Consider the following 18704-nt stretch of genomic DNA (forward strand, 5'->3'; position numbering starts at 1 on the left):
CTAAAAGACCACAAGGAAATCGTTTATTACTTAAAAAATTAAACGAATGATATATTCAAACAATATTTTGATTGCTGCTGATGCTTTTGCTTGATTGCTTCTGATCTGACTTAATTTTTTTTATTTTGTTTACAAAAAATTTAGGATTAGAGAAAGTTTAGCCATTCCAAGGTTAAGGTACGATACAAGTTTGATGGTGGCCTACTATAAGCAATCATATCTACTATGATATGACTTTGCATTAGCTCAATGAAGCCCAATAATATTAAAATTAAAATAGTACATAAAGTTTAACTTTTCTTTTGTTATTCCTTCTGTGTCATTGAAAATGTTATAATTTTTATTCTGGGATGCACGAAAATATTTATCATCTTATAAAATTAAAGTTACTTTGGTCTTTTTTTTTTCCAATGTTATTCCTATCTTTATTGATATTTCATACTAAATTTAAATTTAAATTTTCGAGAATAATTTTGAAAACAAATCCACTAACATCACTATCAAGCAGCTATTCTTAAAATATTGAAATTTCAAAATGTGACAAACAATTTGGGGTGGAGGAAGTATTAAATTTAACTTGTTAATGTTGTTTTTTACTTTTTCATGCTGTTATCTACCAGCTCAAGATTTTTTTTGTCACACAACGTGCTTCTCATTTTTCCATTATATATTCAAGTAGTTCAGTTTAGAAGAATATAACAAAATTTGTAAAATAAGCTACCCATGACAATACCAAATTTTAATATATATATATATATATATATATATATATATATATATATATATATATATATATATATATATATATATATAGTTCTAGTTAATAAATTTTAGTAGATTTTCACACATAACGTGCAAGCATACGGATAACAATCTTTGGGGGGAGAATTGGATTGGACAGTAAGGTGAAGAAATTGTAAGTAGTAAGTTTTGATTTTAAAATATCCCACTTGTAGAAAAAAAATGAAAAAAAAAATGAACATGGATAATAATCTAGAAGTTCTTTCTCTCGACTGTGTTTATATGAGCATATTCTACTTTGGTAAAGTATATTTTCATTTTTTTTTAGTCTAAGTGTGTCGTTTTGGCTTCACACAGGTGCACAAATTATGGCATGAAATCAACAGTGTTGGGAATATTGATAGTACTTTGCAATTTTGGTACTTAGGGATCTCAATCCATCTTTTTCTGCAGTTGTAAACTTTTGAATAAGAAAAATCAATTTCTTCCAAAAATAAAAAATAAATCCACATGTTTTTATCATCCCAACATCTAACTCCCCCAAGTCATTGGTGCAAAACGTCGAGTCTGGTAGTCGGGGCAAGATATTTTCAGTAATTGTTTTCGTTATTTCGTTTCCTTTTAAGTTTGGAAGTTAGTTTAGTATTTTCTTGTTTCCTAAGTAATATGTTTTGTTTTATTGTTTTCTGTTTCTTCTACGAAATGTAAAAACCGACACAATAGGCATTGCAATGCGACGATTACTATAAGATTCAGGAAAATGACACCCCATTGGTTTTTGAAAATTTGTTTATTATTCTTCGATCATACTGGTATCAGCTTCCATTTGAACCAAATCAAGATTAAATCAAAAGAGAAAGATCAAATCCAGAATTGAAAAAAAAAAGGTGGAAAAATAGCCGTATATCAAATTTCTCTTAGCATTATTAAAGTATTTTCTACTTTGTATGTTAAACGCAAAAAGTTTCTTGTTTGTATTATCATTTTTCTTCAAAAAAAACTTTTACGTTTTCCATAAACACGTTTCTCAATCATTTTTTTATTATACATGTATTATACTAAATCACTACTGTACATTTTTTTCTATAAAAAGTTTAGAAAATAGCAATCCAAACTGCCGTTCTATACTATATCATACATCTTCTCCATAAACTTTGTCGACAAACCAGTTGCTAGTAAACGTATCGTTCTTGACTTCTTGTATATCTGAATTTTGCATGTACTTATTGCAGTAGGTTGTACAAATTATATGGCAGAAAAAGAGTGAAATTTGGACTTGTATAGTGAATAAATGGCATGCATAACTATTTCTTCTTTGAGATCTAAATAATGTTCCTCCCCAGCCACGGATTTAAGGGGGGCTGGTGGGGGCTTAAGCCCCCCCAAGCAGCCGGAAAACCCCCTATATATAGGGGATTCCGGCGGCCAGCCCATTGCAGGACCGCAGACTCCAAATTCTGCTCCCTCTTCAGCTTGTCTTTTAAAAACCAATCACAAACTCTCCCCGCATTCAGCTCCTCAATCGCACACCCTTCCTGCTCTGCTATCACTTTTAGCAGATTCAGTGACGATACCTGCACCATTTCATTTGTAAACTAAATAAATTACTGCTAAAACTTAAAACACTCAGAGCTCAGATTAAATGAATCGCATGGACACCCCTTTTTTTTTTTTTTTTTTGCTTTTTAACTTTTGCGTAATTGTACCAAGAGAAGAAGCATACCGTTAACCGACATAGAAAACGCTCATGAGGGCTGAGGCCGGATACTTCCACTAAACCCGCTTCTTCTAGAGACAAGAAGCTACGCCTTGCAGTCTTTTTCTCTCCGCCACTGCTACTAGGACTGCATGCTTTTACTGATAGTTCTCTTCTTGAATAAGCAGTGGTGTAAGCGTAATTCGCTTGCCCTTTTTTGATGCAAGCTTTTGGAAGCTTGAAATGATTGGAAATACATGATGGTCTTTTACAAACTTCCATTGGTTTATCGTCTGATCCAGTTGGCATTAGTTCTACCAATTGCGACTGCTTCTGTTGAAAGAGTATTTTCTGCAATGAATATTGTCAAGACTGATTTGCGCAACAAAATGGGAGACGAGTGGATGAATGACTGTCTGGTTGTATACATCGAGAAGGATATTTTTGCAACAATTGAAAATGAGCAAATATTGCAGCGTTTTTAACGGATGAAGACTCGCAGAATGCAATTGCCTCCTCTTCGTTATTCGAGTGCAACAACTACCAATACTTCAAGTGTTAATCAATAACAAATTTTTGGGTATGTATAATTATATGTTTTTATTATTTTTATAATTATTGAATCTAAATTTTACTTACTAAATATATTTATTTCGTCACAAAAAAAAAATTTTAATACACTTCAGCCCCCCCAAAAATAAATTTCTGGCTCCGTCCCTGTTCCTCCCCTTTCAAAAGTTTAATGTAGGGATAATTTTAGGATTAATTATATTTTCACCCCTGAGGTTTGGTCAAACTACTGAGATACCCCTTTGAGAAATGGTAGTTTGACTGAATCTTCATTTCCTCATCACTTAGAAGATTTCCTCGTCACTTGACTAAACTTGCGGAAGCAAGTTATCCATATACAGGTAGACAGGAATGGACTAATAACCATTGTCCTAATAGCTAACATGACAAATTTCCACGCCTTTCTACTGATATTTTGATATTGTTTAAAAGTACGGCATGCAAATTATCAAAATTTGCAAGTTTCTGTATATGAATTATACATCAGCAATCATCGAGTTTTAACAATTGAAGAAATAACATGCTGAGGTTTTAGATCAAATGCATGGAAATTTCTCTTCATATTTACTTCATAGGAAATGATTTACCATATTTTCACTCAGCCAAGAAGATGTATATTTTGCATATTCTGCATGCCTATATATTTGAAATTGTTAGTCAAGTTGTTAATTTCATCATATTCACGATGTTGATTTGTTGGCTTAGGTTTTTCAATTGCCAAAGAAAGAACCCTGTTCACAAAAACCAGATTAATACAAATGGTTTGGCATATTTCACTACAATTTTATTCAAAATACTAGTAAGTGGTTTGTGATACCACCGAAAGTTAAAACTGAAAAAAAAAAATAACTCAAGCATGAAAATATTAAAATCCATAATCTTTAGTCCTCTTGGATGATCTCTCAACTATGGCCTATCTCCAAGTAACTTGTAACAAGGGAAACCATAATATTAATCGAGCATTACGTGATCTTATTTCCAATAACAGCCTGTAAATTTGGAAGGCCGCGAGAACTCATGGATGCAATGGCTGTGGTGGGAGTAATTGTGTGCTGCAGAAGCTCTTGAGCAGTGGTGGGAAAAAAGGGTTAAAAGGGAAGATTTTAGGCCAGCAATTGTCATCAATGCTAAGGGCAGACCTACAACATGCAGGACCAAGTATATGGGGCTGTAGACTGAAGAAAGAATTCACAATTTCATCAATACAGCCTTGGGTATTCACCACGGCTTGCAAGCATGGGATATTCCATGGCACCCCGATGCTTATTGTACCATCGTCTCCAAAACACGGTGCAGCCAAGATGGATAGCCAAACAACAACTAGTGTCATGGTTGAGATAGCCATTGTTGTGGTTTTCTCTTCAAGGGATACTGCTACTTTGTAGTGGTGGGCTGATGAGTTTGTTGCCAACTTTGTGGGACTAAGGGTGTATTTATATGCTACTACTAGGAGAGATGCTTTTACATGGCTCTCTTTTAACTCTTTAGATTGTACCGTCTTTTTTAAGTATTTAGGTTTCAATTCCTTCAAAGAGATTTAATACATCATAATGCTTGTCTCACAAAGTCCAAAAAGAGTTTTGCTTAAAGATGTAGAAGAGGTTTAATGCATTCTAATGCTTGTCTTAGTTGTAATTAGGATCCTAGTTAACGGATCTGCAGTTTTAATGCATTCTAATGCTTGTTCAGTTATGTATTGTAAAAGAGTTTTGCTTAAAGATGCAGAAGAGGTTTGATGCATTCTAATGCTTGTCTTAGTTGTAACTAGGATCCTAGTTAATGGATCTACAGATTTAATGCATTCTAATGCTTGTTCATTTATGTAATAGGTGCGAGTCTATGGCCAAAATGAAAGCCCCTACTCCAAATAGTTCCAGCTCCTTAGCATCGTGTGCAATGTGATTTTTAGCATATGCCATCAAAACAAATCTGTACAAAAATATGCATCCTATCATTTGGCTAGTTATTCAGCATTTGAAAAACATTTTAACTCATCAAATTTTTTTTAAGGATGAAAGAATTTATCTCTTAGTGGAAAAATAATAATTTTTATAAATATTCAAGGCAACGATCTTGTCCAAATTTACCTCTCAATTGGTTTCCTGACTGAGTTTTGACATATAAGATATTGAGAAAGAGGCAATCGAGTGTTGAAACTACTCTATGCATTGTGCATATTCTTAACTCGGCTATATAATATAAGTATTGGCAATTTAATACGTTTTAATGCTAATGGCTAACTTACAATGTTGCAACTCGTTAATGAATTATAGAAAGAGTTTTTGGTAAATTTATTCAAATTAATTTGGTTTTAGCATAATATACTGCCTAGACAGTAAAAAGGGATAGAAACTAGCTTGATAGTAACAATAGGTAGAAACTATCTTGTTTGGTGCGTGTAATTAGAGAGGATTTTTCATTGAATAAATAATAATACATTCTAGAAAGAAATAGTCATCAAATATGACAAGACTAATAATAGTACATGCTAATTATAGCACACACTTGTATACTTTACTTTATCAATACTTTTACAATTTTATCATTCCCAAAAAATCCCTACAGATGTCAGTTGAAAATCATTTAAGAGCAGATATAAGTTGTTTTCAAACAAAGGAATATCCTCCAACGGCTAGTTGTAGTAACTTGTTAATTGCACAACGTGTTAATATGTCTCTGTGTTAATTGTACAACAAAAGACACACTTCAATTAAATGTGTCTATCACACATTTCAGTAATTATACCAATACATAAGCTTATATGAGTTGTACTTGATGCAAAAACGGTTACAAAATAATTTCATATTCCAAAAATATCCAGATGTCTTCATAAATCAAAGTTTTACATGTATCAAAATGAGGGTATTTTGATAAATATATCTAAACACATGCTTCCCTCAGTTATACCAAAAACTTTTTAAAAAACTACATAACATTCCATATTTCCAAAAACCCTTATCCACACAATTGAAATTCAAACTCTCTTTGACCACAACTCATTCTTATATAGTATAAGGAAATGCACAGACATCAGAAGTCGTTTTCTAGTTTGCTGATAAAAATCGTTAGTTGCTGCCACAGTCTTTAGTTTTTGTTTTAGCTGTTGCCAAGAGCATTGGCTTTTATTTGCAATTGTACAGGTCAGTTTCTTTTGCCCGCCTTAAGATAGCGTCCAGACTCCAGAGTTTTCTGAAGCTTATAATGAAGGCAAATTCCCTTCCTCTGCGTTATTATTACTGGTTAAACCGGTCGTGTCGGTTTAGGTAAATTGTTAATCGATCCTTTCCAGTCCAGTAACGAGTTGATCGCTTACCCGGTCTTGCAATCAATTTGGAATTTGAAAAATTATCTTCAAAATTCGGGATTGAACAAGAAATAAAAAGATTGATTGGGGTGACTTGAGATGAGAACTTATAAGGGATTGAGCATAGAGGTTAAATTACTACAGGTAATTGCGTGTTTAAGAATTACTGCCCAATGAACCAATTTTCCAATTTTTCCAGTTTTTAAGTCTTTTGCCACCCCTAGTTAATACTATCCCGTTTTGCTTTCTTGTTTTGGCGTTTCAAAACGGGGATGTGGATGGCCTTTGGAGTCTAATGTTAATCTTTCTTTTTACTGGTTTGGAGACTGACGTTAATCATTCGGATTGCATTTCTTTAACAAATTATCATTTTATGATGTGATTCATAAAAAGATAGTGTGGTAACGTGTTCAAGAAATTTTCGAAAGTGCCTTCTTGAAAATTTCACTATGCACCCGTCTGATTTAATGACGATTTAATCTCCGTCAAATTTTCATTGACCCTTTTGAATCTATCCCTTTCTCCTAGTGTAGAATAGGAGCATATGTAAAATAGAAATTATCGCGTCGACAAACTATATAAATATATAATGAATGTTAGCTGCTGAATCACTAAAATTTGGTTTCAACAAATGCTATTCAGTTCTAAATTTTTGTCAACGATGATTTTCAAAAGCCCATCATTCTCCAGGACCTCCTACTGCTAATGATCAATGAAACTGCCCTCCATGTAACGCACCAAAACGATGAACAGAGATCTCTTTTTTCCTCAAAAGAAGTAAAAGGATAATATCGTAGGAGGCTAACATGCCCTGATATGTTTTGGTCATTATCTTTGTCATTTTTTCTTGTTTTGCCAAAATGAGGATATATTCGTCCTGTAATATCTCTTCTTCTATTTTTTTTTCCCACTTCCATTGCCTTTCTGCATATGGATTCTCTGCCAGTGAAAAATGAAAGCCCCCCATGAATTTGACTACTTCTGCATCAAGATAGTTAGTAACGTATAGTACCAACAAATTTTGACCCATCAATCCAAAAAAGGGAGATGTATATAGACAAACTAAGATAAAAAATAAAAATAAAAAATCACTCAAAGTAGCTGCAACAATCTCCTAAAAGGATCGTCGTGAATTTAAACCCCAACAACTAACTGGTTAAGTGTTTTTTTTGTCATTTCTCCAAGATATAAAGTTGTCGACTTGCTTGCCCAGAATTTCTCGATTATTAATTTTGTTTCAGATTTAAACCAAAAAAAAAAAAAAGAAAGAGCAAGTTGAGCGCCAGGTAAAGGTTCGGCAGGGTTTCCATTTAAGGATTACAGATTCTTCACAGGGCACTGCTATTGCACAAATAGCAGAACTTTCTCCCGGGGTTTTTTTGGGGGGGGTGGGAGCGTGGGGGTGAATTTTCTGAACAAAAATTTTCTAAGCTCACTTTATCAATTGCCATATTCGATTATTAATACAAGAATTGAAGTTCCTTCAACTTTCTACAAGTATAGTAAAAATAATCAATAATAAGATTAGGCTGCTCATCCATCATCAAGGATTTCTTTATGCACATGCATGCATGATGCGCTGCAGTACTTGTAATTATACCTGTGAAAGGGAACAATCCCAGCCAGTGAAACATGACAGCATGAACACAGAGTGTCAGAAGTTTCTGTAACTTTTATTTGTGAACTAGAAGCCACTGATCCTGTGCCTTGAGGTCTGAGGGCTGCAGCTGCTGCTATTCTTCTCTCAGCAGCAGCAGCTCTCTTTTCCCTTTCTGCATCTTGAGCCCTTTTAAGACGCTCCTGCTCAAAATACGGGTAGGATATCAGAAGGGTAGTAGTCTGGACTTGGGAAGAAAAGATGTGAACAACGGGAAATATAGACACAGGCTGGCCCCATCTTGCACTAACATTAAAAAACATAAACATAACATTATGGCTTATGAAACTTCAAGCTGATTAATTTGTAGTTCTCTTTTCCACTTCTATTTTTGTTTCGTAGAAAAGAAAACTAGTTTTTATTTTATTTTACTTTGTGTTATTGGGGATGGAGGGTGTTGGAGGTTATTTGTAAAGGAGGCAGAGAATAACCTCTTTAGACAAACTACTAGATTCAAACTGTCCTTTGAAACTGGAAATTGGAACGGATCCATGATTCTGCAACATGGGAGAAGCATTTTGGGATTGAGCAGCTTCAGCCTGTGCATTTTAGTCACAATAGTTACACATTGACAATAACACAAACTTTATAACCAAAGACTGGTGACATTCCTCGGGAATAACAAAGAATGTCAAAGAACAGCTTATAACAAATATATGACATATCAGAAAAGATTGACTGAACCTCATAAACAAAAGTCTAGGTCGGAGTCTCACAGGTAATAAAGAGAGAATAAATTATCTTAGTCTAAGATTTGAACTGAAAAATTTATAGAAAGATCAATTCAGCAAGCACAATTTGTTCCACAAAGAAGAGGTCAATCTTCCATTCTGCAAACTAAATGCTATTAATGATATCAAGAAATTATCAGTGTCACCAAAAAGAAAAATAGACGAACCTGAGCCTTCTTTTCTCTTGCTTTACGTAATTTCTTCAACTCTTTTGCCCTTGCTTTTCTCTTAGCATCTTTTTCAGCCTGTGCAGAACGTCAGAGAAATTTGAGTTATAACTTTTTCTGGACATGATACTCTTGCAAGTCTCTGCTAGCATCTCTGACACCAAAGGTCGTGTCACTACTCTAATCTAATAAAAGTAAAAGAGGCAAAGCAGCATCATCTGCAGCTAGACTGGCGTGTATCAAATTTCAGGAGTAGCAATTTGCAGGAAATAGGGAATCTACAGGAAGACGCTCCAGTGTTATTAGATCAATCAAACACCATTTTGCTTCAGTGAGCGTGACCTCTCAATAAATTATTCAGCAATTTTGACCAAAAGTTACTCACTTAAGCCAGAATTTCAAACCTTTACAACTTGACACTGTTGAAACAAAAAGTTTAAGTACGAACATGATAATGGAAAATCACATCACCTGCTTAATAGCTTGAGATTCCTCCATCTCTTTAGTCAATGCACTAGGAACTTTAGCAACATACCAATCCCATTTATCAAGGTTCAATGCCATGAACCGTCTAAAAGTATTCCTGACTTCCTTTTCAGTAGCAAGCATATAGGGAGTACGACCTAGCTCATCTTTAATACAAGGATCCAAACCCTGTTCTAGAAGTTCCAGGACTTCTTGAGAATTCCCAGTCTTGGCTGCTTCGTGCAAAGGTGTGGATGCACAAACAATCTCACTCTCACTTTCAGGACTGCTTGATGCATGCACATTTTCAAGTTTGTTGATAACCCCACAAATATCAGTAATTTCTTGATTATCCAAATTCTCTCCTGTGTCCATCTTCATAGACTCCACCTGGCCATCACTTGCAAGACTATCAGGTAGATATGCTTCCTTCCTTGTATTTGTTGGAGTAGACGACTTAATTTGCTCATCATTTTCAGAGGAAACCTGTGTCAACAAATTATATATCCTTCGAGCTTCTTTTAATGTAGGTCTCCGCACAGTCAAAGGAATATTTCGAATCACATGATGCTGGCAGTTGAAATTTGGTCTTTCCCCATCAAAAAATAGTTGATAGTTGCTAGAAGGAGCATAAAGGAAAACGCAAGATGAAACAGAGAAATAAGGCTTCCAGGCTGCTAGTAATTCTTGAATTTCCTGGACATCATATGAATAAGAGAATTAAAATTCACTACCGTTGTATTCCAAGGTAAAAACACAGAAAACATTGGACAAGTGAACTGGGTACAGATCAGAACAGTGGGCCAGCAAACTGTGTATAGAATAGCACATGACATCTTACTCATCTTAAAATTCAACCATCTATACCTTTTTTAGTGCAAGCTCATTATACCGGCGAAGTGAAGCTCCAGCAGAATGGACAGTCTTGCCACTTGCATCTTTTGATGACTGCCGTTTACCAGACTTGGCACGCACTACATATCTTCATAAAATAGCCAAGTTAGATGGAACTTCATTCATAAGTCTACACGGAAATCATCAAATATCAATTGACAAAGTTATACTGAATACTATATAAGTAGCCTCCATCCAGAATAGAGCTGTTAAGGAACCACAGTCGTTGATTTTGTCAAAACAAAAAAAGTACCATTAGCTAGCATTTCTAAGAGAAAAAATTATTTAGGCATTGAGTGCTCAATAAGTCTCTATAAAATCCAATCACATAAATTTTATGATATTGGCAAATGGGTGTCTACTCATCACTTTTATTTTTGTCACTTATCGAGCACATGAAAGCTGTTTTGCAGACTTAACTAGTAAAACATGAATATGGTATTTTGTCCTATTTATTGTTAAAAGCAATAGCTAGATTTCTTTTCCAATACCATTTCAGACAATTAAGATAATTGCATCACATCTCTTTTCATTCATTTCCATGTTAACACACACCTCTTCTGTTTTCATGTATACTTGGAAGTATAGCTAGCAGTAATTTTGAAACGTGATGAGCAAAGTTAAATTCAGAAAGAGCTGGAGTTTATTAAAAGCTTCTAACCTGTGAAAAGTTTTATGAGCAACAATGGAGTTCCCATCAAAGACACAGCCAGCAAAATGCCCACCCCTTGCAAGTAACATCACTCTTAATCGGGTAGCATCCCTGGGCTCATGGATGACATATTTTAGTTTTTCAGTCACCTCCTTCTCTGTCAAGAAACATTCACCAAAGTCTGCAGCAATAGATTTGTCAATCTCAAACACAATATTCTCAGACTCGTTCAATAGCAAACATTTCCAAAATGACACTCTCTCTCCATTCTGCAATTGTAAAAACAACTTATGCTTGAGAACTCCCCCCAATCTACCATGCAAACCCATATTACGACCAGTTTCTGGCTCATCTTCTTCTGATGATCCTGAAATACTTGAAACGTCATAATCCTTGCATAAACTGTCAGAAGTTGTTTCATTGAAATCTTCCTCCTTCACAGTGCCTTTTCCAGCAATACTTAACTTTATCTGACACCAACAGCTCAGAAGTAAGGTGACTGTCCACGAAATTATAAGTTACAAATTCAAGAATGAGAGCAAAGCAAGTTGCTTTATTTTATCTGATATCATCAGCAATATACAAAACAGAATGAGGAGCATTTCTAGAACATGCACCAAAAAAGACATAGCATAAGAACTAAACTATAGAAGAATCCCAACCACACGTTAAAAAAAAAAAAAAAAAGAGTCAAGGCATGTCTTTGACCATATTATTAACTCCACAAAAGAACAACTTTGCAGCGATTACGTCTTTAGGTCCAGTTAGCAAATAATTCAATAGCTACATCTTTCATTGCATCATCATACAAGGAAAAAAAGATGATATCAGAATTTTTATTTTCTTGTCTGAATGGAGAAAGACCTCAATTGTAAACATTAAAAACACCCTTCTCTCAAGGTCTCGATCTCAGGATCAACTTCTCTAAAATTTGACACTATTGCCATCTAGGATGTAAAAGTGAGAGCGTGTCACACTACAGTAAACTGCAAGTGAATGATGCCACCAAGGGCTGGCCTACTTATATTGATTCAAAACTTATTTAAACTAACCCCAAACCTATAATCATACGCCACCAAACCCCCCAAGCAGGAAACTTTTGCACCCAAGCCATGCCACACCACACCAGGATCCACCCACCACAGCTCTAGAATGACTACGATGACTCCAAGTGAGAAATATGCCATCAACCCCAGAATGGGTCAGGACGAGTTCCTAATATCAACTGGACTTAGTATTAACTAATGGTTGACAGTAATTTAGAACAGAACAATCCACATTAATCATAAATAGATTAAATTACAGGAACCAATAAAATAGAATATAACAAGAGGTAATGCCGAAATAGTATCTTATGAAAGAAAATACCCAATTTTGTTGCAAGACAATAACACCACCAAAATACAAAAAACCTATGTTTGATTAATTTACCCCGAGTAACAAAGAAGATAAACAAAGGTAGAGAGTGGAGAAATATACATTGAGGCGATGAATGTCGGATTTAAAGTGAGAGCGCTGGTCTTGAAGAGACTCGAATTCGGCCTTACACGTATTGCAACTCCATCTCTCCATAGAACCACGACCACCAATTGCATTAGTATTCTCACTAATATTACTTTCTAAACATTCGTCTTCTTGATTTCTGGAAAAACCGTCATGAGCGGCGTCGTCCGCGGGAACTATTATTGAAGATGATGGAGATTGGAGGAAGCGGCAGGAGTCAAAAAAATCCGCCGGAAGTTCGAAGATTGAACGATGCGACTTCTCATCTTGACGATGTTGGTTTTTCTGTTGATAAGGATTATTGGCTTTGCCGGTGGAAGAGGTGGAGGAAGGAGCCTCGGTCGCCATCGTCGTCTACGGCGTCTGAGAATTTACTAGCAGTTAGGGAAGAATACCAACGGTGGCTTAGAACTAGAAGCACATCCTCCAGTCTTTGACTTACCCTTTTGACTTCCGAGTCCTTGGCTGGACATGTTAGGCTCAAACGACGTCGGAAGCTGGGAAGCCTGTTGTTTTCTTTCTTTCTTTCTTTTCACCCTCGCCCTATTTTCTTTCTCTTTTTATTTTGAGCAAATAGAGAAAATGATGACTACTAAACTCTCTGAAATAGCACAATTTGAACACTGAAATTTTTCTCTTTTTATTATGAGCAAATGGCGAAAATCATTACTAAACTATCTAAAATGGCACAATCTGGTCACTTAACTTTTTTCCTTGTCAGAAATGTTATTTAACTCCTTAAAATGGGCCTTTTGGATCATATTATTCAATTTAGTCAGTAAATCAAATTGAAAGAAGCACATTTAATCTATTATTGTAGGTTTTCGAGGACAAAAGTGTCCTAAATTGCAGGTCATTTTTTGATTAATTTAGCAGAAAATGATCCAAAAGACTGTTCTAAAGAGTTGAGCAATCTCTTTGATTAAAAAAAGTTCAGTGACCAAACTGTACCATTTTAGATAATTTAATGGTCACTTTTGTCATTTACTCTTTTATTATTATTACTATAATTTAATGCTTTTGTGTGTATGTAAAAGAGAAAATTTAACCTCCCAGTCCCAACCAAAACTTTTTTTTTCAATTTTGTCTACATCAGGAAATTAGCCCAAGCTTCGTTAGAAATAAAAATGTTAACTGACTTTAAAAATTTACGTGTAGTCATATCCACTGGACTAACTACATACCCGGACACCCCTGTGTCGACAAAAAAAAAAAAAAAAAATCCACTGGACTAACTACATAAATTTTTTTGTCTTGGGTTATAGTCTATGTTTCCAGGCTTGAATCGGATTGGTCGATCGAACCGATCTAATAAAAAATCGGTCAAATAATCGGTTCGATCCAACTTAAAAAGCTAGAGAGTAATAAATTTGGTAAAACCCGGGTCTGACCGGTGAATCAGTTAATTGTATTAAACCCGATTTTTGTCTTTCCCCTTTTTTTCCTAAATATTTTTTTTAAAACTTAAAGTCTTGACTATTGACTTCTGTCTTCCATTTGACCGACTAAATAGGCAAAAAAAAGGCAAAAAAAAAATCCCGGAAAAATAGGAAACAAAACCAAACCCTCTTCTCTTCTTCTTCTTCGTCTCTTCAGCTCTTCTCTCTTGCTGCCGGGCTCCAAAAGCAAATTAATCAAAAACAAACGGGTGATAACTTGGATTCGGGCAAATGTTTGCTAATACGATTCGATTCGTATTATCAATGATTTTATTAAGAAATTTGAACAATTAGGCAAGTATTGAGTCGAAACAATCTTCGACCAGTGTTATTATTAGAGTTGGCAATTATGCCAAAAACCCAATAATCCATCCAATCCACCCACTAATTTGAGAGATTGGGTTGGGTAAATTGGGTGTTGGGTCAAATTTGGGTTGGGTAATAAAAACCCACATATATTTTTGGTGGTTTGGGTATTTGTGTTGGGCACCCATTACCCAACTTAAGTTAAAAAAAATAAACAAATTAATTTTTTTGCTCAATGAAGGTCATTAGGAAGTTGTCGACCTGTAGAATTTAAATCTAGTTTCTTATTATTTGTTTGTTAGTTGCTAAATTTAGTATTTCGTAGCCAAATAATTAATTAATGCCTACTTGTTTCCTGTTTTTACGAAGTACTACTGTCATTGCGGGGGAATTGGTCCCGTATATTCTTAAAAAAGAAGGGAAAAAAAGAAACAAATTTTCAAAGTTTGGAAGCGGTCAATGTATGGAAGCAGGCTATGCTGCTGCTTTTGGTCCAATTTGCCATCGTTTTTATATAGCGTAATTCCAGAAACCTCTCCTGAGATGAGATTTCTAACAATTTCACTAACCTTTTTAGAGTTTAAACAGTTAGTATGTGTGTGTATTTGTAAAAGTATATTAGGATGTATTTTAGTGTGTTTGTATGCTTAAAAATAGTGTTTGAAATGCATATTATTTACACCTTATTTACACACACTGATTTGCTTGTATCATCTACACATTTTTCAATCACCTTTCTATGTCACATACACCACATCAAAAAAATGTTACAGTATTTTTTTCACAAAATTATCTCAATAATTTACTATCCAAACACACTAATGTATTTCAAATGAATTTAAGAAGTGAGTGTGCGTTTGTATCGTGAGTGTTTTAGTATGTGAAAATATGTCTATCTATATAAAAATATGTTTATGTGTATGAAATTTTTTTGTTGTATGTGAAAATGTATTTGAGAGAGTTTATGTATCAAAATCTATTAAATTAATATATTGAGTCATATTTGGGTCATGGTTTTGTGATGACCCAATATAACCCAATCCAAAATTAACCCAAATTTAAGTTAGGCGGATTGGGTATAACCCATTTAAATGAAAATTCAATATTAACCTGCCCAACCCGCACAATTGTCAGGTATAGTTATTATTGTTGGTGGTTTCAACCTATCTCACAAAATCCTTCGAAAAAAAACCTATCTCACAAAATGAATTTGCACGGCCCCGTGACGAAATTCAAGCAAAGAATCACAACAGTTGAAGCCCATCCCGCTTGACCTAGCATATGCTCGGAACACCACCTATTAGTTTTAGGTATTTTTAACTTTTTCTAATTTTGATTTCTCAACCTTTCTATCTCTCAAATTCTCAAGTTTTCACTAATCTCTCAAATGTGGGATGTAGTGTCCGTTTCAGGCGGCAATGGTTTGATCTATCTTTACGCTTTTGCAATCATACACATCTTCCTCATAAGTTGATTCGATTAGTAAGGACGGATCACTTTCTCACAAAAGATTGCATGTTCGAATCCCGCTATCAATATTAGAGTTGTGTTGGTAGACAATCTGTAAGAATCTTTGCAAACAATTTATAGTTTTGAAAACATGTCTGACTTGTGATAGTAACTAGAGCCAAATACTCCAAAATTTTTTACTACAAAAAAAAAAATCATATAGATCTTCAACTAGGGTTGCAAAAAGGTTCGATATAACACTTTTTTTTGGAAATATTTTGGCATTTGAGAATTGAGATTTTGTTCTAGATATTGTAAATCGAATGCCTTAACTCATCTTTAATCACTAGAACAACATTGAAGCATACAAGCAGCTGGTATACCTTGTTTTTGCTTTAAATTCCACTACTTTCCGGCAATCAATTTACTAGTTAAAAGCTAGTTTTAGTACCAATGTTCGATATAAGTCACCATTCAAATGCGGGTGTAAATTATAATGTGCGTCTCCCTGTACTTATAAATAGCCACAACAACCATGCAAGTACGCCGGCCCACTTGATATCAGTTGGGTTTGGAAAAGTGGAAGGCTGGTAGTCAATGTAAGAGTCCACAATGGTAGTGTTGATCCTCGATCCAGTTAATTTCAACACCCATCTGTATTCTGCATCCTTCCTACTAGAGCCCAAATCAGTTTCTTTTTTTTTTTTTTTTCCTAAACGGCAACATAGCCCAAATCAGTTTCATTTCTCTTTTAGGTCATCTTTTTTCTTTTTTCCATTTTTCTTTCTTTTATTGATTGAAAGGTTTTTATTCCTACTTGAGTTGGCAAATGCACAGAAGATAGACAAACAAACGGTCATAATTCACAAACCACTTGATGGGTGGGTGGGGTGGGAGCAGAAATGATACCGTTGGCCCCTTCAAGATTGAGGAGGAAGAGGAGCATTGATGACACTATTGCACGAGGTAAATCATGAATTTACCACTATTTTTGCACTGAAACTCAATCCGGATGGTCTACAATACATTTCTTTTCAGTCAGAGCTCAACTTTCACCCACTCTTTACTGCCTGTTTGGATTGCAATTTTCTGAAGTTTTTGTAGAAAATGTATCGTAGTGATTTGATATATGTGAGGTAAAAAGATAATTAAAAAATATGTTCACAGAAAATGTAGAAATTTTTTGATAAAAAAAATGTGCGAGAAAGAGCTCGCGTTTCAGTTTCTGATGTTGTTTATTTTGTGAGGTTTTTCTTTCCAACAATTTGAAAGCATCCCAACAAAGCAAATTTACAAAAGTTAAGTTATTGTGTAACGTTTTAAAGTATATCCATTGCATTCAAAATCTTTTTTTTTTTTTTTTGAGGACCACAAGAGTGAGTGTCCTGGTGGACCACAGCAAGCATTTGGGGAGGAGGCAAGATGATATGATTTATTGGACGTTATTAGAGGTAACTTAATTTATTCTTTTTCCATAAAACTATAGTGGGGGCAACAATCCAATTTTTTTTTATATGTGGAATAACTAAAATTCTTTACTTTAATCTCAACAAAAATAAAAGAATTTAAAGAAATCTGAAACAGCTTGCCCACCATCACCTCACATTCGCCACTAGGAGCCACTCAAAAATATATATATCATGGCTTGTATCTATATTAGACTTAAATTCATGGTCGTGGTTACCCGAATGGCGAAACACATGACAACGAAACGTAATTTGGTTGGTAAAATATTTTACCTGTTATCAACGAATCATAGGTTCTAGTCATTAAGGAGAATAAATGGAGAATCACTGTTGATTTTCTAAATTAGAAGAAAAAAAAAAAGAATGGCGAAACACATGAGAAAGATGCCCAAGATTATTATCCCATTGGATACTCTAGCATTATTCACAAAAAAAGGGAATAATAGAGCAATATCATATGGGGGCCAAGTCTAGGCACAGTGAATTCTTACAAAAGTCCATCCATGGTGTCTTAATCTTGTTAACTCTGAGAATGTAACCAACATCCCATGATGTTTTTCAGGTCAGAGACTGCAACGGACCATATTGATCATTGGGACAACGTCGACAGATTCTTTACACGTGAACTTGAATCATACATGCATACAACAGCCAACCAAGAAGATGCTCAACTTATTCTGGAATATTAAAGAGTGCTGTTGCCAGGCAGCGTCCAACTAAGGCAATTTGGCATTATCGCCCACCATCCTTCCACCGAATGATCAAAGACAGAAACCACTCCAGCCTCTTGCGGTTTGATGATAGTGAAACCCCCCGCAAAGGAGTTTTAATGATTTAATCCAGCTTTGATTCGTGGGTCATGTTCTTTTCTGCTGTTCCCTACTCCTTCGTTGGAGATGCAGGTCACCTTCTGGTTCTGAGTAGCACAATTCTACTCTCTGTACACAAACAAAACGTCATAAAGAATTGGTTTAACTTACCAGTACATAATACATATTCTGCGCTCCGTTTGGATTAGCTGTTTTTTAGAGTATTTTTGAAATTTTTTACTGTAGCAATGTATATGAAAAACTTTTACTATAGAGCTTTTTGAAATATTTGATATGATGTATGAATGAGATTTTTTTTAATTATTTTTATTTGTGTATTACTGTTGCATTGTAGTTGAAAAATTTATCTTTAAAAAATAGACCAATCTCTTCTCTGTTTGGATTAGCTGTTTTTTTGGATATTTTTAAAATATTTTACTGTAGTAATATATATAAAAAAAACTTTTACTATAGGATTTTTTGAAATATTTGATATAATATATAAATAAGATATTTTTTAATTATTTTTATTTATATTTTACTGTAACATTATAGTCGAAAACTGGTCTTTCTAAGGAAAAACTAGGTGTTACAGCATGACAGGCAAAGTAATTCTGATTCCTCGGCCCTCGAAGTTCCAACAGATGCCAGATGGTTTAAACATATATAGGGTCGCTATGATGAAAGTTTAGTAGAGCAATTGTTAGTCAACTTGTAAAGACACATTTGTCATCACTCTTGGCTCAGCTACTGCCATTGACAAGCAGCATGACCCAAGTACATTTGCCACAAAGAACGTTCCACCTAATCCCACCATCCATTTTTCGTAAATAGACAAAGACTGTTTAAAGCTTT

General features: G+C 34.7%; 1 protein-coding gene across 1 annotated transcript; it reads right to left on the reverse strand.

The window, feature by feature from the left end:
• Positions 1-7733: 7733 nt before the first annotated feature.
• On the reverse strand, positions 7734-12890 carry LOC140003776 (uncharacterized). The gene is made up of 7 exons (XM_072081066.1): positions 12357-12890; positions 10887-11347; positions 10199-10313; positions 9338-10027; positions 8867-8944; positions 8400-8507; positions 7734-8111 (listed from the first exon to the last, which is right to left on the reverse strand). Exons 1-7 carry the CDS (start codon positions 12726-12728, stop codon positions 7845-7847), a joined length of 2091 nt encoding a protein of 696 aa, XP_071937167.1. The 5' UTR covers positions 12729-12890; the 3' UTR covers positions 7734-7844.
• Between the last annotated feature and the right edge of the window lie 5814 nt (positions 12891-18704).

This window comes from Coffea arabica, chromosome 2e, assembly GCF_036785885.1.
Source record: "Coffea arabica cultivar ET-39 chromosome 2e, Coffea Arabica ET-39 HiFi, whole genome shotgun sequence".
Lineage (NCBI taxonomy): Eukaryota > Viridiplantae > Streptophyta > Magnoliopsida > Gentianales > Rubiaceae > Coffea > Coffea arabica.